This window comes from Solea senegalensis, linkage group LG4, assembly GCF_019176455.1.
Source record: "Solea senegalensis isolate Sse05_10M linkage group LG4, IFAPA_SoseM_1, whole genome shotgun sequence".
Classification (NCBI taxonomy): Eukaryota; Metazoa; Chordata; class Actinopteri; order Pleuronectiformes; family Soleidae; genus Solea; species Solea senegalensis.
In genome coordinates, this window is record NC_058024.1 from 8008063 (window position 1) to 8033726 (window position 25664).

Here is a 25664-nt window from a genome sequence, read left to right on the forward strand (position 1 = left end):
CAGGATTTCTCTGCTCAAACATGGACGTTTACAGGTCAAGTGTATCAAGTGTAACACAATACTCATGTTTGTATCTATATTATCTATTTCAAATAAAAACGGGTTGGTTTTGTAGCCTCTAAATAAGCCTTTTATATGTACTATAAGCAAGGACCGTGCTTTACAGAGGTTTACAGAGTTATTCTTACACATTGGACCTTTAAGTTGTTTCTCCTTTAGGCCATCAAACATGTTTGATATATTTATCCTACATTTTGTCTGCATTTTGTTTCTGATCTTATCTCTCCTTTTCAATATATGCTATTCTTTATATTTACACTGGTGTGTCAATTGGTGAATTTCTCCTCACTTCCTAATTTCTGAACATCTCTGTGCTCATTCTTCTTTCTCCCAAGTGCATCAGGAAACTAAATTTTTCACTTACCAGAAAGGACGTTGTCATCAACAAGCATGTCAAGTTGTTTGTCGGCAGTGAAACTTAAGGTCATAGTCATTTAAGAACTGAAGACAACAACAGGCGATATTAGTTATTTGATATTCATGTAACAAGTATATTTACATCTAAATAAATCTTTTCATTTTAAATTTAAAAATTTAAAAAGTTTGGCCAAAACTTTTGCATACCCCTATAATTTGGTAATTTACAGATTAAAGAAGATAGCAAACAACCAAGGCACCTAAAATAATCACCAACTTTAACTTCAGCAATAAGACTTTTTTCTTTCAAATGACTATGCAAAGGCTTGAGAATAAAAATATGAAAAAATATTATATTAAGTGAGATAACACAATTGGAGGAAGTGAATATTGACTAATATTATATAATAATCACACTGCATAACAACTGAAGAAATAAATGTATTTAAAAAATGCAATTTGCAGTATTATGAATCATACAAAAGTAACTTGGACTTTGATTTTCAGATAAAATGACATTTTATTGATTTCTTCATCGGGCACCAGTGTTTGTGGGCCTATATATATATATATATATTCTGCTTTTAAATTCATGCTGACAATTTGTTGACTGTCTGTATTTAAGAGAGTAAACACTGGCTTTTTTCAGATGAAACAAACAAACAAACTAAATTGTTTCTCATTCATTCCGCTTTCTCACTAGCTACCTCTCCACAGTGAAATCGGACAAAGTCCAACACTCGAGCCTGTTTACCCCTGAGGAACTCTGCAACAGTCCTGCTGGGGTCTCCAAGGAAGGTCTGAGAGAGCAGACGTGTCTCACTTTCACCGCAGGGCAGGTCATCCATGTTGCCCAGAGAGAGAGGGGCTTCTCCCACTACGTGCTGTCCAAGCTTACGACCTAAAGCTTCCCGTTCTTCCTCCTTTCCACCCTGGAAAATGATCAGGGCACCATAACGCCCCATGGCCATTTCATTATGGCAGCTCACATCACCGTGCACATAAGATGCAATTTGCCACTCGGGAGGGACACCGACTGTCACTGCTCGTTTCAATGACATGTTCTCACCGAGGCGACCTGAGAGAAATGAATGGAAGAAACATTCTATTCATGAATGATGCCTTAAGTTCGCACGGAGTTATGTTGAATCCACACAGTAAATAATGAGCAAACTACGTTGTATATTTTTGCTAAAGGTCAAACAACCGACTGCTTTACACTGTAGTCTGTGTACATCTTTCTTGTTTTGTTTTTAAACATGAGCATACATAAAAATGAAGGTAGTGGACGGCATTAATTTGAACTTTTTCCTATTACACAATCGGTGTATGAACCCTATAGGAGAGAATTGCTGATCCAGGCACAGGGGGAACATAATGGGTCACACAAAACAACAGTGTTTTAGAGTAAAAAAGAGAAACATCATATTAAAGAAAAAAAGAAATTCTTACTTACCTATTGTAAGAGCCACCTGGTCTGCAAGTGAAGATCCTTCACCCACACTGAGTTTGTTTAACTCTTCACCTTGCATGACACTCTGAAAACAAATAATGTTATGCTGAAATGTTTTCTTCGCTATTATAAGATGTCAATTAGAAAATGTGAATGTGTGAATTGTGTTTTCTTTTGTACAAGCATAGGGCTGCAAAATTATTTTGAACCAAATAAATTGGAGTTCAAATTTTAGCTTTACACAAACAAACAAACATTCATTAAATAAAAGATCATTTTGAATCTTTACCTTGATATAACTGGCTTGGGTCTGGGTTTTATTCAGGTGGTGAGCCAGTGTGGCAAAGGCCACATTTTTAACCAGCTGCTGGAACTTCTCATTGCGGGCAACAAAGTCTGTCTCACAGTTCACCTGCATCAGCCAGACAGAAAGAGGAACAAGTGATATCACTGACTACCTTCAAGCCCAACATATATTGACACAGATCATTAGAAATTATAATGTCAGTATTAGCTAACACTAGCCTTACCTCCACCATAACTGCAGCCTGATCTCTGACAAACAAACCAATGAGACCATCTTTGGCTTTGCGGCCCTCAAGTTTGTGTGCTTTGCTCCAGCCCTCCTTCTGGGCCTGCTCTTGCAGCCAGCTCTCTGCCTGAAAGAATTAAAATATCACTGTCACACAGCTTGTTGTTTCAGGTGCCACTTCCTATCCCCACCACACACAGCTATGAAGTTATATCACATCTGATGGATGAGTGCAGGGGGAGATGGAGAGATGGTTACCTGTGTGACGTCATTATCAAACTTCTCCAGTGCTTTCTTGCAGTTGATGAAAGTGTAGCCAGTGCTTTTGCGCAGTTTCATGAGGAGGGCTTTGTCTGCTGCCCGGAGATGACAACCACTATGTAACAACTGCACATGCTGGGAAAGGCCAACCTGAGGACCACAGATGGAACAAGGTGAAATATACATTATGACTCCACAAAGCCCAGAGACAGAGGTGGCAGCAAATCAATGTATGTCAAGACAACCTGCTTAAGTTCAAACTAAGCATCAGAATGTGAATATGTGACTTTGTTTGATGGTGCCAGACAGGTTGGTCAGACTATTTTCAGAAACTGCTGATCTAGTGGGATTTTTTACAAACAAAATGACTTTGTACAAAATACATTGTCAATGCCAGAGGTTACAGGAAAATGACGAGACCAGTTTGAAAAGACAACCAAGGTATGAAGATGACCTCTTTGTACACACAGCACTTTGAACCTTGAAGCAGATGGGTTACAGCAGCAGACTACACTGGGTGCCAATGTAGTCACTGTATGAAATGTCTTATGTATCCAATAAAATGGCAATTGAGTGTAAAAGAAGGTTCTCAGTTCAGTCATCCAGGTCATGAGTGAAGACGCCCTTGCGTGAGTTTAGCTGAAATGTTGTCAATAAAACCATAAAGTACTAGTATCTTTAACTTTCACTCAGGAACAAAAATCAATAATTTAATTATCTGCAACTTATTGTGATTATAAGTGATATTGATTGACTTGAAAAGTGTTTATTGTGATAACCTTTTTAGCCACAGCCTCCAGCACTACTGTAGAACATGTACCAACCCTCTTCCTCACCAAATAACAATTAAAGCAAAATATCACCCAGAGACAAGCAACCACATTTATTTTTGATTTTATGAACATGGATTATGAATGAATTAGCCAGGTAACTCAATGTAAGTGGTTAGCTGGTAACTCCTACAGACGCTAACTAGCAAAGCAGAGCGTAACAGCTCAAAATCAAGGTAACATTTAGATTAAAAATGTACGGAAATAAGAGGTTTTAATCTGCTCACCTTTGCAGCATCTCTAGTGACTGTTCTGAATAAAAAGGTTAACGACATTGTTGTGAACACAAGCAGAAGCAAAACTCATGAAGACATGTAAGCTCAGTCAGAATGTCATTGAAATCCACGCTGTGTACGGAAGCCGCGTAGAATAAACAAGTCAAAGTAAGATGGGTCATTATCACTGCTCAGCGCCCTCTACAGCACGGGAGCACAACAGTGAGGCCATTTCTAATAGGAATCAGTTTTATTGCCATGAATTAAAGCGTTTGCTTCGGTGTTTGGTGCTTAACAATAATAATAATAAAATAAATCAATAATAAAAGGCTCTGGATTCTTAAATATTAAAGCAGATACAATTAAGAGAAACAATTGCTGTACGGAGGAATGAAAATTACAATACAATATAATAAAATCTAAATTTAAAGAATAAACTTGAAAATAAACTTAAAAATATACATATAAAATACAATAATTAAACATTGGACTAAAAAATACATACAATGTGAACATCTTTGCAGGATATGAATATTTTTTGCATGTGTCCAATAGAAGTGCAGACAATCAAGGACTTCACAAAGAGGACTAAACATAAATATAACACATACCGTTTATGACGATGTATGGTGAACATTTTAATTTTAGTTAATATTCTGTTTGCATATTTAATAATTTTGACCTCAACATTTTTGATACTGACATTATTTTTCAAAGCAAAAGTCAATACAATAAAACAATAAACAGGTGGTATTTTTCCTCTACTTTTTTAAACAAATTATTGAATTATAATTAATCAGTCTTTGTCTGAAATGGTCACACGTGTCGTATATCAATAAGAATTCCTGTGTTTTCTTGACAAAATAGTTATGAGAAACACTTTTCTTGTATTCTTGAATCTGTTCACATGTAATTTAAAATATTAACAATCAGAAGGCAGGTATAGACCTGAAATGATGTATAATATACCTGGGATATATATATTATCATTCTGAATATACTTCAGAATGTATCATTTGTTCATGCATCTAAAATACTCAGTAGTTCACCAGGTGGTATGTGTATGGGACATGTACGTGACCTCAACATGAAGGTACATTGTGGTAGGTGAGCTATTCTGGGAAATCTGAGCTATCTCACACAAACTCTGTGAAGTGCAGCATCTGGTCACGTTGGCAGCAGAAATCCGAAAGAGTGCTCATATGTAACTTCATTACTTAACTTTAAATTGTTATTATTTCACATTGGATTGGATTGCTTTAGTGTAAAATGCATTGTGCTCAAACACATTCATTTTTTTAAATTTAGACAAGCACATTATAAGTCAAAACAGTGTAAAGGTGTAATATAGCTCACATCTTGACTGATAAAAGTGCCGCCTTTTTTAGTGCAGCTGTGCAGTTTCACAGATATAAAGATGAGAGGTTTATTTCCACTGACTTTGAGAATACATACGTTTCCACTTATTTTAGACGTATAACTGCACCCACACATGCTTAATTAATCTGTTTCTATTACAGACCATTATCTGTATTTTCTTATTGTACTCTTTATTGCAGTGACATGATCATGCTGCAGTGACAATTCTAACCTTTGGGCAGGGTTGACATGAGTGTTGTTTTTGGATTGGTCAGTTGGAACGTGCTATAAAATGGAGACCATGATGACGATCATTTCACATTATTTTCAGGGTGTTGCTGAGCCAAGATGAAGGTCATTGCTCTCCTCACACTTTGTGTGACCCTGGTCTGCCAGGGATACAGTAGTAAGTGATTTTTTTCCTACTAATGTATTATCACACTGCATATTTATTGTTACATGTAATATCAATAGGATTGTAATATACTTATACTCCTCTTGGTTACCAGACTCTTTAGACTCGTGTCAGGGTCGCTGTGGTTACGGGACAAACAATAATTTCTCCTGCCAGTGTAACTCAGCCTGTGAGCGTTACAGTGACTGTTGTTCAGACTACGCTGAATTATGTAAAGGTGAGAGCAGACTGTAACAACTAATCACCAACACATATACACTCATATAGAAGGTTTTTAATTATCATTAGTCCGTTTCTTTTCTTTCTAGCTGGAGCCATGTCTTGTAACGGCAGATGTGATGAGAAATACAACTCCCAGAACAAGTGCCACTGCAACTCCAAGTGCACCCAGTACAAAAACTGCTGCAGTGACTACACAGACCTCTGTGATGGTGAGAACAACCATGTGCAACCTCTTACAGACCCTGTCTCACATGTTGTACTGTGTAACACCTTTCTCCTGTTTGCAGTAGTCCTACGTAGTGTACACCAATTCCAAGAAGTAAGCAGTTCAACAAAAAAACCCTGTAGAACTTTTTATAAGACCTTTAGCATTTAATTTTTGTTTTTCATTTAGTGTTTGTGGTTTTGTTGGAGACTATGCTTTTTTAGAATTATATATTTGCATACACACCAACTAGTGGTAGTGAATTTGACCTTATTACAAACCAGTAGTAAGCACACATACAGACCAGGTGCAGGAGCATTGGGGGTTGGGGACCTTGCGCAGGTGCACCCCAGCCATTGACCAGGATCCAAATTGAACTACAAGGCCAAATGCCCAAAATAATTATTTATGACTATAGTTTAAAAGTGATATATAATTTGTGTGTGTGTGTATATATATATATATACTTTATTTAAACATCTTAGTTCATCTTCACCAGTTTTCCAAAAAAAATTGTTTCACTGCATGACCACTAGGTGTCCCTATAGAACTAAATAACACAAAAATGTAGATTCTCTGTAACACAAATGTGGCATGCAATCACTATCAAGGAGAACTATTTTAATTTTAAAGATCAAAGTTACAATGTATTAGCAAATGTATTACTGATTACTGTTTAACTGTTTTCATGGTTAATGATACATATACACAATTCTGTAAGCACTTATTTTGTAGTCATTTCACATTTCATAGACATGGATAAATGACTGTGACAGTATATGAGTGAGTGTGTTTTGATTATCCACAGGTGATAGTGGGGATGGCAGCAGTGTGATCACTGACGCTGACATCAAGGCCATCTCTGAGGTGCTTTATGCTCTGGACTCGAACAAGGCCTCAGCCTCAGAGTTGATCATTGACCCTCAGGCTTTGGTGCATGACTCTGAGACAAGCTCACAGACAGATCGGTCCCCCAGGCCGTGAGCAGACAGTCTTTTTATCGTAGCATTGTCTCATTGGACACTTCTTCTAGATCATTTACCTCTTTTTCTGTGTCATCTGGTGTTTGTGTTTTGCATTTCCAGCTTGTTCCGCTTCCTGGATGAGGATGCTCTCTTCTCTAGACCTACATATGCTGCCTTCCTGGCTGTGCTGGACAACTACAAGAGGATGACTGGACAGGCAGAGGACTTCAATCCTCAGCAGCTCGCTGAGCAGGAGACTTTTATCAAGGAGGCCATGTCCAACACTGAGCTGGGGAGGGAGCTGTTTGCCTTCCTTTACACAAAAGGTAACTACGTCCCTAAATGGCACATTCATGACAGTTCAACCCTGGCCTTTGCAAAAAAAAAAGCTTAGAAAGTACTCGGAGCTGGTCAGCAGCTGCCACAGGGCAGGATGGAGAGCAGGATGTCTCCCAGTAGAGGTGGGATGTAGAATGAGGAGAGCCATCCACAGTTCCACCGAAGAGGCAGACAGGGCCTCAAGATAGCTATGGTTAAAAAAGGGGTCATCTAGTCATGGTAGCTAGGCTGCTGTCTGATCAGCCAAAGTTGGGACAACTGGAGGAGGGTGTATGATGTTGAAAGACCCGATAAGACCAGGCACATCACTGAAAATGTGTCCAGAAGCATTCGTAGATGTGGCCCCCTTTAGACCAAATGTGACCCCGCACACAGACCTCCACCTTGTCAACAATAAGTTTTAAGTATAGATCATTGATTTAAAAAACAGATGTTGTCTTCCTGTTTCCACATATAGCCAACCAGGAAATAAAATATATATGAAATAGCCACTAGGGGGCATCTTCACTCGTTGCAAAAACTACTCTCTGAATTGTTGTCAATTGGAAAAAACAGCCTGCCACTTTATTTTTAACATTAATTAACATTTTCATGAGGGGTTAATGTTCTCACACATCAATTCTGGCTCTTTTCCAATAGCATATAATTAAAGCACAGCACGTATGAGTGGACACCAGTGTGATGGACAGTTGATGTCGTCCATTAGGAGCCCGGTTGCAGGTGACATCTGTTTGCAAAACCTCAACATGGTGCTGGCATAATGACAAATCCTGAGGCTTCAAAAGAGGAGTTCATATTCCTATGGGTGACATCACGACTGGGTGCCACTTGGCTTAAAGTCAGATATAATGAAAATATTAATATATTAATACTATTAATACTTAATACTAATACTGTTGCTACGTAATTAGCAAATATGAATAAAGATGTACAGATAAATGTGGTACTTATGAAACCTTTTAAAAATGTGTGGCCTCCACACTTTGCAATCTTCTCTAATCAACTATCAAAATAAAATGATACCAAATATTCTTCATTCAAACATGACTGAGTATTCTTTTTCCACACTTTGGCGACTGGTAGGGCCTCCAGAGTCCCAAATATTAAAATGGTTCAAAAGTTGATTTTGCATAATATGTCCCCTTTAAGGTGTCTATGCATCGGAGGAAGAGTTCACTCATGATCTGGAGATGATGTGGTTCGGTCTGTACTCCCGCTACAACAACAAAATGGATTCCAGTGGCTTTGAACACATCTTTGCAGGTTTGGGCAGAGCAGATGTCTTTGAAGCGTTGCCGTTTTGAATGCACATATGTTTTCACTAAGATGAACATTCTGTGTGATAGGAGAGATCAAGGGGGGAAAGGTATCTGGCTTTCACAACTGGATCCAGTTTTATCTTCTTGAAAAAAGAGGAGAGCTTAACTACTACAGCCACAGCTTCAATGGGCCTGTAAGCATCTACAGTGTGGTTTGGTTTATGTTGTGATATCTGAAGCACTTCATTCATGTTCTTCATTTCTATCACTCAGTGGACAAACTACCCTGATGTGATGGGGATGCAGTTCAAATGGGATGGCTACTATAAGCAGGTCGGATCTGCAGTGATGGGCTGCAGCCCTGAGTTTGACTTTGCACTGTATAGCCTGTGTTACATCACTCGTCCTGGAAAACAGTGAGTAAATCCAAATGTCCTGCAGTGTTCCCCAGATGATGAATGTTCCCTCATTTATTTATTTTTTATTGTCCATAATCCTCAGGTGTCGTCTTAGCCTGGGAGGAAAGGAGCTCATCATCCAAACCTATACCTGGGAGAAAACCTTCTATGGTGATGGAAAGAAGTTCATCGGTTCTGCTTTTCCTGCAACTCCCAGGAACTGAGACTGTTAAACAATAAGCAACTTAAAGAGTCATTCAAAAACTGATAATATAAATGTTTTTAAAAAAAAAAAAAATTCCCTATAGAGGAAACAATCTCAGCGAGAGTTGTTGAATAAATAAATATAAGCGCCATTTTCAGCTTCAAATTCAAATCTGTGAATCATTTTTTGTTCTTCTGAAAGATGTTCCCACTTTGAAACATGCCGGCTCAACTGCATAAATAAAACAGTGAACCAGACAGTCGATTCATCTGAGGTGAAACATTTCTGGGCAGCCTGACAGAGCATGAGAATGTGCTCTCCCAGGGGCACAATCGAAACGGTGCCTAATGGGCCAGAAAAAGAAAATAGCCGTTTACACGCTCTGAGCAACCACAATACTGACACCAACCCTTCAGTAGTGAGAGCAAGTGTGCATCTGACACAATTGTTTATTGTCTTATTTAAATGCACAACAAAAAGAAAACAAAATGCAGTCTTTTGCTGTATTAACTATAGAAACAAAAAGACATTAACAGATCCAGTTCTGCTTGACCTGCTTTGAACAGTAGCCACCAGTTAAACCTGTTCTTATCAGCTGTCCATAAAGCTGCATGTGTAACTCCCCATGTGGGGTTAAGTGTGTGTGTGTGTGTGTGTGTGTGTGTGTGTCCAGCTGGGATGGGGGTTGATTTTACTCTTTCACTCATCTAGGGTGACTAACAGGATGAATTCTGGTCTGCCGACAGAACAGGGGGACACACTCGCAGCCCTGTTTAAAGAAAGTATTACAGGAGATGGATCTGCCACTGATCCCATTGTCCACCAGTCTGTGTGCATTCATGCAAAACAAGAGCACAAGACCAGTCGGTTTGAAGAGAAAATGCAATTCATCTGATTTTGGCCTCACATGCAGTCTTGAGTGTTGCAGCAACGTGACAATAAAGTTAGCTCAGGGAAGAATTTCTCTCGCTGTGTTGTCAAACAAATGGTGCATTTTCGGAGCTGGTGACTCTAGAAATTAGAAGAGTAAATCTTCTCTCTTTTCATACTGACCTCTTTTTAAAGCCCCAAAGGAATCAAATTAAATCACAGTGGGGCAAATAAAAGAAAAAAAGATCCAATTGTTTCTTTTGTCGCTCACACAACTTCATAATCGAATTATAGCTGGCCACCCGCCAGCATGTCCTCGCATCTCCCCCAAATGGGCTTCTCCAGGCAGATCTCACGAGCCACCTGACTTTTGTTTTGTAATTATATTATCCCGCTCTCTTTTTGGCGTGTTGTGGCTAATGGCTGCGCGGGCTAGCCCAGCTGCACATGCAGAAACAAAGCTGCTTATGGGGCCAGACAATAGACCCGTGGAAAAGGGACGCCTGAAGGCGGTCAGCCAATGAGCACGCACAACAGGGGGCCAGCAGAGGGTTTAGGGTAAGGTTAAGGGGGTTTAGGGGTTCAGGCAGAGAGGGAGGGTGACTCTTTTACTCAGTGCTGCTGTGGTCCATCAATGAGATGGTTAGTGGAGGGACACATGGTCAGCATCACCCCAGTCTCCCCAGGGTCGGTGCTGGGCTGGAGGGAGGTTCATGTTTGGCTTAGGTGCCGGCCATTTCTAAAGTTGATGGGGAACCATGAAACACAGGCCAACATTCATTCTCTGCTGTTTTTTATACCTTCCAAACACTCTGATGACAGCATTGTCATTGGTGTTACAATGGTATCAGTACTGAAGTGGATACAGACATATGCAGTCTGGGGCTGTTGGACTGACCTTGTTGGACCATTTCTGCAGTGAAAATATGTCCAAGGCTCCTGAAGAAAATGTTATTTGATTGCTGCACATGCATGTCTCTGCTCATCGCTACATGTGAAAACCCTCACAAACACAAACACACACAGACATATATATATATATATATATATATATATACACAACATGCCCCTCATGCTGTGGCGTTGGCATCTCTCTAAGGACTTCCAGCATGACAGATGGACAAAGCACTTTTTTTACCCCACTTTCACACACAGAAACACTGGGGAATCAGGGGAAGGTCATACTCGTGTGTGTACTGAAGTGAAGTTTTATCTGCCCTTGTTTTTTAATCATAAACTCCATTCCCATCTCACAAACATACCTAGAATGGGTGAGGGAGGAACTCTCCTCTGAGCATTGTGAAGATGCTGAGTGAGCTGAGCGGCCAGTGGAGAATAAATGAGCATCTGAGCCACAGAGTGTTAAAATAAGAGATGTGTTTAAAAGAAGACCATCTGCAGGACAGACTCATCATGTGTGGCCAGCACTGAGGGACCTGGGGACATTATAGCATACATACTGTACAGTTTTGCTTGAGCGCCGCTTGTGGGCCAAGAAGAACGAACAACAGAAGTAAGTGGGTCAAATAAGAATGATAAAGGTGCAAAAGAAGACCCGATTAGTCAGGATCAAACTGTTCCTGGCATCAAACCAATACCTTCAAAACTTACATAAAAAGCTAAATAAATAGCAAATTCCATTTTATAAAAGTATCATTATTAAGTTTGTTGCCCGTGTGTCTGCATATATGCAATAGGGACACAAGGCATCAGCTATCGTATTCCCCTGGTAATTCCACTCTGGGGAAGTGAGAGGCCCGGCTCTACTATTCCCATTTCAGGCTGCAGGTGTGGAATAGGACAGGCAGAAACCTGGGGGGGTTTGGGAATGAACCGGGGATAATGAACACATACAGTGGGTGGGCAGATTACCTTGTAAAGTACTTTGCGTTAAATCTAAATCCTAATTCAGATGCTGTATATTCTCTCTCTGCTCTTCAGTCTAAAGTGAGTTTGTTATTTTAAGTACTGCCCACAGATAACAAGCTAGTCTCTCCCTGCAAACCTTCAACTGTATCATAAACTCATGCTGTGTGGCAAATTTGAGTTTGAAGCAGACATGAGACTTAATAGTAACTGTAGGTGCTCAGTGCTGACTCCACACTACAGCCTCTCTTCTCAGCTTAACCACGCTGATGCTCACACCAGCTCCTCAGATGTGTTCATGCACCAAAGTTAAACATATGTTAACCCACGATTATACTCCTGTTTCCTGCAGCCATGTGGACTTCAGGGAGACGCATATCTGCAGATTGCTTTCTTCACATCTCTTTATTTACATCGATGCAGGTTTATTTATTTTTTTCAATTTCCAGCTTCTAAATACACTGTAAAATCCCCCACCGATTAATAATTTGTCATGGTAATTGTTGCTACATCAGATGGAAATGAACCAAACTGACACATCACACTACATTAGGATTTTCATAAAATACATAAAAATATAGGATAAACTGGCCACATTTCATGGTACACATGAAGAAATATATGATATATACAGAATGTTCATATACCAAGACCGATACCGCCATAATACTATATGTTACCTAGAGTAAACAAATGCCTTTTTGGATATGATTTGCAGAATGTGCATTTAAATTACAGTCGTGTTTCTTTTTTGTAATTCTTAATGCTGAAGATGTTTTGGATTTTTTGGAGACACATCCACAGGCAACAAATACTTTGTAAAAAAAAGTTTGTATTGAACCCTAAAGTGTAAGAACTATGTTGGAGCAGGTAAAGATTATTTCTATTTTATTGCTCTGTTTTGATCGTAAATCTACCCTCAAGCATAAAAAAAATGTAGATCCACATATATATTCACATTTATGAAGCTGAAATCATGTTTTTTGTTATTAGGTTTAAATCCCCACTCGATCTGAACTCCTCACGTGACTAAACTTGAATCCCTGGTCAGGCATGATTCCCCCATTATGAACTGAACATGCAGCGTGTCACCTCAGTGTGGAGGAGGGAACGTGGATGAGGGGTGGATGGATGGATGGAGCGACCACCTGCTCGCATGCAACTTGAAGCTGTCACATACAGTTAGGCTCAGCCGTCAGAGCGCGTCTCCCCTCCGCTCCGCGCAAACGTGCCGCGGATTTGGCGAGCAACAAAGAGCCACACACACACACACACACACACACACACGTTCGACATTCATGACTTGAGGGAACATTGCACTGACTTACATTCATTTCCTGGATACTTACTTAACCACAATTACTACTGGCCTAATCCTAACCCTAACTTTACCTTAACCTCAACCTAACCTTAAAACACATATTCACCTTAAAATGTAATTGACGTTATGGGGACTTGCTTTTTGTCCCCACAGGGAAGACAAGTTCCCATAATGTGACTGTGTAAGCAGGCTTAGGTCCCCACAACATTAGTAATACTTGGACACGCATTACACATACACACGAGCCACGGGCCGGCCACGCGCGAGTTCCAGCGCGTCAGCAGACGCGTGGGAGGAGGAGGAGCTTCTTTAACTTCGAGGTTAAAACCGGGAGTCCCCGCAGAGTCCTGCACTGACACAGACTCCAAACTTCACTCTGCGCTGTATGTGATGGACAGAGAGACCAGTCAGTGACTTCCGCGGAGGAAACATCATCATCAGCATCATCATCATCAGCAGCAGCAGCAGCAACAACATCCGCGAGAGAAAGAAAAACATCAACTCTGGTAAAGTTCACTGATTTTATACAAATGATTGGCATGCAGCTTTTATGCAGAGGAGATAGATAGTTAGATGTGATTTATTTTATCTTTATATTTCTTTTTTTTTCTCTCTTTTTTTTTTTAAATCCATCTCCCTGAACCCTGCGGGTTTGCTTTCTAGTTTTAAAAAGTCATCAGGAATCAATATATCTAATGAAAATGAGGGGAAAATAAAAAGCTTATCTCAATCAGTCGACATTTAGCAAATGTCTGCTCAGGCGCGACATTTGTGGCGAGACATTAATATTTCTGTCTTTTCAAAAGTCTCTTTCCAATCCAATCGCTCGTTCTCGCTCTGTCAGTGATCTGGGGGGGAAGTCGATCTTTCATTTAATCCCATGGTCGTCGCTTCATCCGGGAGCAAATCCTGCGATGCCCCAGATTGAAGTCCTGTCAGTGACATTATCCCGCAGAGGGGCATTACCATTTCACAAGGTGACCAGGATTACCCCGAAAGAAAGAAAGAAAGAAAGAAAGAAAGAAAAAGAAAGAAATATGCAGTGACTCGGGAGGGAACTGTCTGGTGCTGAAATGGGTTCTTGGTTGAAAAGTAATTTTAATAATTATACTATATAGTGTATATTCTCATCTATCTATCTATCTATCTATCTATCTATCTATGTAGGAATAAAATAACAATAATGATGATGAATGATTACATCATATCCAATTTATTATCTTAATATAAGTCAAATATAAGTTTACCTAATAACAGCAGATATGTACTGTTTTTTTGTTATTGTTATTTTTGAGTATGGCCATGCAGTAGCAAATACTCTTAAACCAAATCAAGCTGTTGAAATAATGTCCCCACTGATTACAACATGTACAGATTAGCTAAAAGTATAACAGTGTAAACTACAATGAACACATAGGGTTCATGGTGCTAATTGAAGTTTTTAATGAATATGTGTGTAGATGTGCAGCACAGTGTGTTTGAAACGTGTGTTCTTCCTCTTACAGTACCATGATGATTAAGCCATACATGAGACAAGGTGAGGGAGACGAGCTGGTCAGCCCTCTGCAGTGGACAGATGAAGACATGAGCTCACCTGATGGAGACACACCCATGTCCTCACATCTCTGCAGAGCAGCTGGAACAAATGAACTGGTCAGGGAGATGGGCAGTGAAGATGCTGAGGAGAATGACGAAGAGGAGGAAGAGGAGGAAGGACTGGAGGATGACAACAAGTCCAAACGACGAGGACCTAAGAAAAAGCGCATGACCAAAGCACGACAGGAGCGTTTCCGTGCAAGGCGCGTGAAAGCGAATGCCAGGGAGCGCTCACGTATGCACGGCCTGAACGACGCCCTGGAGAACCTGCGCAGCATCATGCCATGCCAATCCAAAACCCAGAAACTGTCCAAGATTGAGACGCTACGACTGGCCCGCAACTACATCTGTGCTTTGTCTGAGGCGCTGGATGGAGGCTTGTCCACAGAGAGCAGGGTTTTCATGGAGACGCTGTGTAAGGGACTCTCGCAGCCCACCAGCAACCTGGTGGCCGGCTGCCTGCAGCTGGGACCAGCTCCCAGTGTTGGGATGAGGCCTGAGGACAGACAAAACGTTCGAGCACCACCTACTCCTCTTGGTGGCATGGTGAGCTACTCCTCTCCAGGCTTGCCGAGTCCACCATATGGCACCTTTGACTCTCCACACCTGCTTCACCTGAGGACAATTAAGGGAGCAGGATTTGAGAACCACTCGCCACATGAGTATAACACTGGCGGTGTGGGGACCCCACCATACGACGGGCCCCCGACACCACCGATGAGCAGCAACCTGGTGCCCAAACAGGAGCCTTCACCACGTTACCCACCGCAACACCACTACTCCCCTTCTCCTGTGGACCAGGGCGTGTATCAGACTCAGAGCAGCTATGATGGACACTCAGAGGGGTCGTATGATTCCTACCATCCACCACACATGCCCCCACAACATATAACCTCCATCTACAGAGACTGAAGTGGATCAGCAGAGTTGTCTCTTGGACTTAAAGACTAAAAGCACTGATGTTTCTCAATAGAATACATTTTCCTTAAAACTGATTACCAAAAAGTCTAACATGGCCATTTTGACTAGATGTCCAGTTACTGTAATATCAGCACTTCTGATTTAGCTCTGGCAATGTCACATATTCTACATAAATTAAAGTATTTTTTATTTATTCCTTTATTTAACACCGTATATATGGACTCTGTATGTCTGTTTGTTTTCTTTTGTATATATTTGTGGCCTAAGCCTCTTCTTTCTTTGTTACTTAGATGAATGGTTTGTTTCCTGTCGTGTCTTTTATTTTTATTTGTTAGCTAGGTCTTACTTCATGTTTTGCACTGAAATCTCAGTCAGGTGTAGCTTAACAGTACGGTGTGGTACTTTAGGGGGAAAATACACAGATAAAACAAAGAAAAAGGAAATAGATGTGAAGTGATAGACTGAGAGATAAAGGTGAAGTAAAACATACTCTCAGGTTATCTAATTTTCTATAGATTGCACATAGGATGTGATGTAATGTTTTTTTATCATTATGATTGTATCAGTTTATTTGGGAAAAGTTGATGTTAATTAAAAAACTAAAAAATCAATCTGTCCATGGATTTTGTGATTGACAGACAGACAGAAAGAAAGAAAGGCAGACAGACAGATAGATAGATAGATAGATGCTAGCTAGCTAGCACCAACAGAACGCAATACTGTTTACTTGCAACATTGTCGTTTTTCTCCCTTGATCTCTGGGATTTAGCTTCACTAATCCGTGCCCAGTCTTTTAATGAAAGGGAGGATGTGCGAGTCAGGAACCTAAGATAAAGATTTATGATTAACATGGCTGCCAGGCTGACTTCAATGACACTAGGACTGTGTAATCCTTGGTCTGGTATCTGCTCAGGCCATACTCACCAGTAACACATGGAATAGGCTACATGCACGGCTGTCTGTTGACCTTTCAAAGAAACACAGAGACGTTCAGGAACACATATAGGTTCTGTATTATCTCTAAAGAAAGGTAAAGTGTCAGAAAAGCCTGAGCTTCCCTCTTTTTTGATTCAATAACAACGATATCTTCCATCAAACCATTATCTAAACCACATATTTTTAAACAATGTGGGAGGAGCCATTTCAAGCGGACATTGGGTGAGAGGTCACCAGCATACAGCCGACATACAGAGACAAAACAACCATTTGTATAATACAAAAGAGAAATGTAAAGTAACAAATGTGCCTCTTTTATATCAGTGGCTGTGGTTCAGTGGTGGCTGTGCTGGCAGGGTGTGACTAGGATTGATAGATGTGTGATAGAAAAAGTGCTGCTGCATATAGATGCACTGTATGAATGTGTGAGTGAATGGGTGTGAATAGGTGAATAGCAAAACTGGAGTGCAAAGCGCTTTGAGGGGTCATCAAGACTGAAAAAAAGTGCTATGAATACAAGCCCTCTACCATTTACTTCTTGTGATTCATGGTCCTTGTTGGTCTGTGTGAAGGCCACCCACTGAGAGGTCAGTGTGCAGGGGTCACAAGGTCATACTGGGTCATGGCTCGTTGGTGGGAATGGTCCAAGAGTCATGGTCACCAGTGGCAATCCACGTTTGTTGGTTAAGTTTACAAATCTGTACATTTCTGAACAGCCTCTCTATCTGAGCGATGGGTAAGTATAATGTTAGCGGTTGTGTTATGGATAAAATGCTCATAATCCTGAAAAACATGCCGATGAACATCAAGCGCTTGACCTGCAATGGGAAAAGTATACAGCTTTGTTTTCACGAGGATTAGCATAAGCTGGTGTGGGTTTGAGGCACATTTTCACTGCAAACTTCAATCAACAGGATGAATAACACAAACAGGACACGTCCCTGCTCTTTAAAGACACTGATCATCCCTAGATCAGATCAGGTCTCAGAGAATCTTGTTTATTCAGCCACATGAAAGATAGTAAAGCTACGTTTCAGGGTAAAAAAAAGATTAGCTTGGGCTACACCCAATATAAAGAAGAGGCTGCATTTGCCCTTACCCTCTTTGACCTCTGACCCCTCTGATATCTGGATGAGCCTATGATGACAGCAGAGCTGCTACATATCTCATGTGCTGCTGCTGTCTTAGCCAGCTCAATTACATATCATAGACTTTTAATCTCAGGATTTTAGTCTCTTTCCTTTATTAAACTTTTTATTGTATGGGTTTGTGTAATTTAAAAGATTATTTATTTGGAATCGCACCAATATTAACTTGAATTTAATGCTGTACTGTGTAGCTTTTAAACATGAAAAAACTGTGGGCCACACGGTTTCCGTGTCCCAGTCCGTGCCTTTCTGTGTGGAGTTTGCATGTTCTCCCTGTGTACGCGTCAGTTTCTTAACATTGATGTTTCTCAAGTGACAGTAGCTCAGTGGTACAGCAAGTCATTTTTCAAATTGAAGGTTGTATTAACCTCGCGTCACTTCTGACGGCTGTGCTGGCAGCTGTGCCCACAGCATGTGAATGGGTATGAAAGATAAGTGAAGTGAAAATCCTGCACATAAATGCATTGTATGAATGGGTGAATAGCAAAATCTGATATAAAAAAATATATATAAATATATAAAAGCGCTATATACCATCTACCATTTTTCTCCAGCTTTCTTCCCACATGTCCAAAAACATGCAAAGGTCAATTGAACACTTAATCAACACATCAATTAAGTCTATCAGCTCCACACGACTCTCCCTGTGTTTCTCAGCATAGCGAGAGTTTAGATCACATGTCTCCTGGGACATTGGGTTTTATGTCAAGACACACAAACGGCAACAATGCCCTTGTGAAGGGAGTCGACTGTAAACAGTTTGGAGTATGACTGAAAAACACAAAGAAATTTACCCATAACATTTCAGAAGTGAGTTCTACTACTCAGCAGTTTATGGGATTAATGCCTCTTGTCTGTCCTGTGCTGCTGCTGTATATACACACAAATGCTCTCTCAGTTAGGTTTGCTGGTATTGTCTAACAGAGTCTCATTTCAGATGAAGGACAACAATATCAAAAAGGTTATGCACTGCAGCTTTAAATATGGTGTCATTAAGTCATTTAGTCACTGAACAGCAATGAGGTGAATGTGTAAAAAAAGTCAGTTGAGTGGATATACAAGTGTATAAGTTGTCATTGGGATATTGGTATTGGTTTATATGTGTGTGTGTTTAAGAGTGCACACATCAAGTGTGCATGTTGTGTTATTTGGGATAAAACATTATTAAGCAGCTGATGGGAGCTCAGTGTCTGAACGGTTGCATTAACTCACTAATCCTGGGGGAAGAGGGGCAGTGAGGGCAGCAGCTCTCCATCTGTGACACACACAATCCTGCAGGTATTGTGCATTCATGCAGGACTACACACTCATCAGACACCAATGATTTAAAAAAATAAAAATAAAATAATAATAATAAAAACAAAATGTGAAATTCAATTAAGCAAACGTTAGTCCTATTAAAAACAAAAAACAAAAAAACTAAAAGAAGTGATTTAGTTAATAAGGAGAATAAAATTGTACTGCCACCAAGTGGTTAAAGTGGTTAAATATTGGATGAAAGACAAGCATTTGACCACTAGGTGTCACCATAATACAACATTATGTGCCAGCAGAGTGAGTGAAGAGTGGGAATAGAATTAACCTATTTACATGAAAACTGGTTAATGGAGAGTGTTTGGATGTGAATAATCAGGCTAATGAAGGTACCAGGGGACTGTGCTCTATCAGGAATCTGCATGCTGTCCTCTCTATCTAGCAAGCAAACGCATCAAACTCTGTAATTATTTAGCGTGAAAGGACATGAAAAGGGATTAATTAGGGAAATTCTGACTGATTAAATCTTCAAGAGAAGCACTGGAATTAAAAGGTGTACAAAAAAAGAAAAAGAATGAAGTTGGTGAGAAAAAGTAAGAACAAAAAGGCCCCTCTCAGCACTGCTGGCTACACTGAGGCAGAATGGAGCCAAAACAAATTATGTGTTTGATGAATCTAACTGACGCAAATACTACATTTTGCATCCCCCCACTCATTTGTATAAGCTCCACAAGAACAACAATGTATTGGATGATGATCTTTTAGCACAAGGTTTGCCAGGGATCAAATATGAAACTCAATGTGCCTTTGTAACAAAGCAACATCAAGAAACCCCTGAAGAAAAACATCAGGACTGTAATACAACAAAAAGAATCATAAGAAAAAGTAAAATGGATCCTTTACTTAAACAGAATAAGTTACAGTTGGGTCAGGTTTGAGCTATGAGATCAACTAAATGTGTCTTGACAATAAATGAATGGATTGCCACTATTTACTTAATTTATCCTCTAAATCTTCGTTTATAGATCCTGGTAGAAATGTTGGTCTCTTAAGTTTACACATCACTGCATAATCAAGTTAAAATTTAAATTGACTTTTGTATTTTATTTTATTTTGCACTGGACAACTGACAGCAAATCCTTCTCAACTGCTTGTGTGTGGATTGAGTGATTTTATTTATTTGGACAGTTCCCTCTACCATTGTTTGATAAAAAACAAAGAAGTTATATTTATATAAAAATTTAATTCATGTTGGTGATTGAATGAATCAATTTTGAGGAAGACGTAAAGAAGTAAGTTTGTGTGTGACCACAAGATGCATTATTATTAATTCAATATTTAATATTTATTCTTTATTTGCATAGAGAAAATAAGTAAACACGTCTCAGTGGCCAGCAGGGGCTTACAGTAATGTGCTGCTTGAGTGAGTTGTTACATTCATGCTGCTCTACATGTCCAGGGCAAAGGAGACGCACATAAACACTTTTGGAGCGCAAATAGATCAGTCAGAGACTGTAATAATGTCATGATGGGAAGTCTTGTAAAAAGAAAAGTATATATTTAGAGAGAGAATGAGGGGATTGACCCTGAGAGGGACAAGGGAAGGACTATGTATGTGTGTGTGTGTATGTGTGTGTACTTGTATTTGTTACCTCTTTAGGACCTTCTCTGGCATAAACACTGACCTTGTCAGGACTGGTCCTAGTGAGCCATAGTGAGTACCGTTTTGTTTAATTTGTCCAAATGAATGGAAGTCAATGCAGTGTCCTAATAAAAGTAGCTGCGCAAACCTGTGTGTGTTTGTAACTGTATCCTCCGGTGAAATATGCTTACTACTCCACTTTGGCGTCCTTCCCCACTGTCCCCAAACCTGACCCTTACATGGCACATTGCCAGAGGGTGTTAGTGTGTGTCCGTTATATGCAAATGAAATGAAAGGGAAGGTTAAATTTAGTTTACACAGACATCTCCTGCTCAGGAATGTCAGAATGGGACCGTGCTAAGCCAGACAGGACAGTGTCTGTTTTAACTGCTCACATTTAACACTTAGTTTAGTGTCACATTTAAAAAAGAGCTCTTCACGCACTAGATGTCCGTAAACTGTTCATAACGTTGATGGACTACACTTAACCCTACATTTGCACTCCATATTCCCGAAAGTGACTTGTGGTGCAGGAGGTGTCGAGCCGAGGCTTTTGAGTACATCAGAATTAGACCATGCGTCAGTCTCACCTCAGCCCTCTCCTCCAGCTCCTTCACCTAATACCGTCCTACCTCGCTGAAACAACACGTGCAAGCACATACATGATATCCGATCTGAATCTACACCTTAAATGGCAGCAGTGAGGAATCAACCTGCAAGCATACGGCATTCCCACACTATCATGTTTGTCAATGTTGTGTCACTATGTTTATTTCACAGCCATTCACATTAATCGACATCATCACAGCTAACCCAGCACATTGCCTCACCAGGAGGTAAACTGACAGAAGGTTGGAAAAAAATACATTTTTGAGGACAAATTCAGTTCTTTCATTTTGATTTGATCTTGTGTGTGTGACTTGCATTAGTCTGAAACAGGACAACGCGACACTGGGGAGCATAGAGACTAAATACACTTGGAGGCAAGACTAATTAAACACAGGTGACAACAGGGCAGGAAGTTTAACGAAACCGGAAAAAATACAATTAAAACAAATAAAACAGGAAAATAACAGAAACTAAAACCCAAGGTTAAGAAGACAGAAAGAACAACAACACAACAACAAAAAGCGCCTGTAGTAAAGCAGGAGTCATGACAGGTATTGGTCTCCATGAATAGAGGACAACTGTTCCTGACAGTGTTTATGCCAGAAAATGTGCTACAAATGTCACAAATACAAGAAAACACACACCCACACCAAACCCCTCCCTCTCCTTACAATCTCCCCCTGCCTAAATTCTCCCTCCTTCTACAGTTGTCCTCACATATTAGGTTCCCCCCTCCTAAGAGGCAGAATTAGCCCCTGGAATCTCGTGCACTTGTTTCCTTTGCTCTCATTAAAGAGTTGGCAGCATGAAGGGGAAACAGAGGGGAACCACAGAGGTGTCAAAAGGAATCTGAAAAGAGCAGGTCAAAGGGAGAGACAGTGATTGTGAGGAAGATGAAGAAGCTGAAAGTCAAGACACCTGCTGTTTGATGCAGCTACACTTGTGTCTGCCTGCACAGAGCATTTTGCTCTCCAGCCTTCAGCTCACTGGTCTGAAGTCTGCACTCATGTTGCTCAGTGCTTGAAACAAATTAATTTGAAGATTTCAAATCAAAGAGGACTTCTGCCAGTGTTGCCGTGTGCCGGCTGACGCACTGATCTCTGGAGTCTCTACTGGACAGAGGATCTGGATCACCTCGAGCTTTGTGAAGAACAGAGGTGACCAATGTGGGGCTCAGGTAAGAGCGTAACTGACTACGGAACAAAATAACGCCGCCCACCACTGTGAGCATTCTTCCTTTGATCGCTTGAACATGCACAGAGAAGCTGGATCAGCCTGGATCTTCTCATTATTGCAATATTCAGAGCAGAAGAGTGAGTGATCGTCTCATATGAGGCTTTGAAGTTTTCTCTCTTTGATCAGAGGTACTCTCAGTGTCGGACAAGACCCCTGTATTTAGACCTTGTGTGACCCTCAACCTTACGACATAGATCAGGGGAGAAGAGAGTAAGAAAGATATACTTAAAGAAAGCAGGCTCTGTCTGTACACATACTACAAGAGAGACATTTAAGTGCACATCCACAAAACCAAAATCAAAAATTAAAAAATGATTTTGCTACACGACGAAGGTTTCTATTGCACCACAAACATTGCACGTGAATAAATCCAAGGCTTGTTGCCTCAAACATTCTGAACCTTCATCAGGTCACTTTATTGAGAAATAGTGAATTAAAAAAAGAAACAAGCAATTCAGCCTCCACCCAACACCTGTCTTAACCCTCCGAGGTGCAGCTCATAGCTCCCCTGCCTTTGGCCTGCGCTGCTCTCACTTTAACACACTGTTTGTTTGTCGATACATTACATTGATTTACAACCAAAACACAGCCGGCTGCTTCTCAGTTAGTATGTTTGTGCCTCGGCTTCAGTCCACATCATCTCTGAACAAATGATAAGTCATAAAACACAAACAGCAGACAAGATATATACGATGAGAAAAACATGAATACGTCACAGGCCTTTCTGCATGGAGTTTGCATGTTCTCCCCGTGTATGCATGGGTTTTCTCCGGGTTCTCCGGGTTCTCCGGCTTCCTCCCACAGCTGTCAGATTGGCAGAGTGTGTGTGTGACAGGTTTTATCTGTGATCAGTGGGTAATTATGATGACATTGGAAGTTTTTGTGGACCCCAGGAAGAACAGCCGCAGTAATGCAGTAGCAAACGGTGGATCCTAATTAATTAAACTAAGCATTTCTTCAGCTCACCCTCATCCAAATATATGTCTCTTTGGCCTCATGATTTGGTAATCTCACTTTCCATAAAGACCTCATTAAGGACTCGCAGAACGTCTGAAATTGAAGGATTTACTTTTCTGAAATTAGAGTTGAACAATCCTGTCAACACAATTATGGGCCCACATCCACCCTCGAAACCATGAACCTAAGTTCATTTATTCTTTAGACACATTTCAGGATGGTACGCTGCTACAGTATTCGCATATATTACAACGCAGTTTTCAAAAATGTTCTACCACACAGACAGGAGTCCACTGACTTAGCCATCCATCCATTTTCTACCTCTTGATCCTCCACAGGAGGGTCACAGGCCACTGACTTAGCAATTATTTTAATTCATGATGCAAGAAACACAGCCTTAGAAACAGTTCTAAGGCTTAATTTGGACACTATTTGGACTTTGTTCTAAACATTTTAAATCTTTGAAAACTCTTTTTAGCTGTCCCTTTCTGACTATTGTTTTTAAGGTCAAGTGCATGAGATCCCACAAATCAAAACGTTATCAATGTTTTTCCAAAGATATACTGATAGAAAACGTCCAAAACAAACAAATCAATGCCCCTGCACTGAAGAAGAGATGTTAAAAACAGACTTAAATAGTACTGAATAATACTGAATTTTGTGTTACCAACAGAACATTGTGAGACCTGCATCTGCTCTGTCACCTGTTTGTTGGCTGCAACAACATTTAAAAAAAACTCATCCCAGGTTAGTGGTAAAACATATAACTGAGCTTATCCCCTTAAAGCCACAACTATTTTGTGTGAACCTGGGAACGGCGCCCTTCAGCGCCCTTTCTCTGAGAACCAGCGGAGACGGACACACACACACACATGCAGGATGGTGTGTGTCACCTGAGTCCAAAGGTCCAGTTTCAGTTTTCCATGGTGACATCCATTAAAGTCATGCTGTGGCTGTCCTCCACCCTCAGACAGCCACATTAGCACCTGGCCCATTGACCACAACAATACACCTTGCTGCATTATTCAGCCCAACTCTACTAATGAGGAAACCCTATCTCTCTCCATCTCTCACTCTCACACGCGCGCACGCGCACACACACACACACGCACACGCACATGCGGACATGCAGCTTTTCTTCTTCCATTTATTTGGACAGCCTAAACTTGATTTATCTCTAACCTTAACGATAAAGCCGAACCTTCAAGTTAATCATAATTCAGATATGAGCTTTGAGTTTTTTTGGGGAAAAAAGCATGATCCTCTAAAACGTTATCTTTACAGATGTGTATGTATGTTTTGTTTTTTTTGAGGTCATTGAGCTGCCTGTGAATATCTGTCAGCGTCCCCCTACATCCTGTTGCTTCACCTCGTTTTCCACGCTGCCTCACCTTACACTTTCATCCCCAAGTCAGCCAGCGTTAACCTCAATCTCCCTTTCCCCTCCCTCCCATGCTTCATCCAGTCTCTCATCCTGTCAGCCTCCATCTCTGTCTGTCTGCTTTCCTTTTCACACAGTTGTCTGGGAGGGCAACTACAGAGCTAACTCTGTCAGCATTTCTTCTAAGTACACCACAGACCTCTGTGAAAACAGCCTGACAGACAGGTAGAGAGAGAGACGACCAGAGGGGATTCACAGCCTCGGGTTTTTTTGCAAGGGCAAACATTAATGTACTCAGGTCATGTTTCAGATGCCGTCACGCTGGAGCGTGATGCAGAGAATTAAGTGAGAAAGAAAAGAAAGAGAGAGAGTGAGAGGGGGGGAGAAAAAAAGAGGTTGTCAACAGTAAGCAGCAGAGGAGGGGGTGACAGAGAGAAGTGGAGGGGGAGCAGAATTGACAGCAGCATTATCACTCTGCCTCCTGATTCAAATACCCCAAGAAAAACCTAAGCACTCTCTGCTCTTATTGGCCAAGCCTTCAGCCAATCGTGGCTTTGGACTGCAAGGTGCCTTTAAGTTATACCCAACCCCAAAATATGAGAGAGAGAGAGAGAGAGAGGGAGAGAGAGAGAGAGAGATGGTGGTGGTGCAGAGATTCCTCCAGTGAGGGAAACCTCTATCTCAGCTGTATCCTCTGGTGTTGCTCCTGCTGGAGTGAATATATAAGAGTGGATAAATATAAGGCGTCCTTGCACTAGACTGTTTGTTGTGTTGCAGTGTGTGCTGCTGCTGCTGCTGCTGTTGCTGCTGTTGCTGCTGCTGCTGCTGCTGCTGCTGCTGCTGCTGTACTAC

The 25664-nt window shown here is 40.7% G+C and overlaps 3 protein-coding genes across 3 annotated transcripts; 2 read left to right on the forward strand and 1 right to left on the reverse strand.

The window, feature by feature from the left end:
• Positions 1–912: 912 nt before the first annotated feature.
• Positions 913–3855, reverse strand: tsfm (Ts translation elongation factor, mitochondrial). The gene is made up of 6 exons (XM_044024991.1): positions 3721–3855; positions 2661–2813; positions 2401–2529; positions 2160–2282; positions 1874–1955; positions 913–1495 (listed from the first exon to the last, which is right to left on the reverse strand). Exons 1-6 carry the CDS (start codon positions 3766–3768, stop codon positions 1101–1103), a joined length of 930 nt encoding a protein of 309 aa, XP_043880926.1. The 5' UTR covers positions 3769–3855; the 3' UTR covers positions 913–1100.
• Positions 3856–5370: 1515 nt separating this feature from the next.
• Positions 5371–9207, forward strand: endou (endonuclease, polyU-specific). The gene is made up of 9 exons (XM_044024597.1): positions 5371–5473; positions 5577–5699; positions 5791–5913; positions 6718–6889; positions 6995–7200; positions 8363–8476; positions 8560–8666; positions 8746–8888; positions 8974–9207. Exons 1-9 carry the CDS (start codon positions 5416–5418, stop codon positions 9092–9094), a joined length of 1167 nt encoding a protein of 388 aa, XP_043880532.1. The 5' UTR covers positions 5371–5415; the 3' UTR covers positions 9095–9207.
• Positions 9208–13613: 4406 nt separating this feature from the next.
• Positions 13614–16260, forward strand: LOC122767762 (neurogenic differentiation factor 4-like). The gene is made up of 2 exons (XM_044023228.1): positions 13614–13638; positions 14638–16260. Exon 2 carries the CDS (start codon positions 14642–14644, stop codon positions 15638–15640), a length of 999 nt encoding a protein of 332 aa, XP_043879163.1. The 5' UTR covers positions 13614–13638; positions 14638–14641; the 3' UTR covers positions 15641–16260.
• Positions 16261–25664: the final 9404 nt, after the last annotated feature.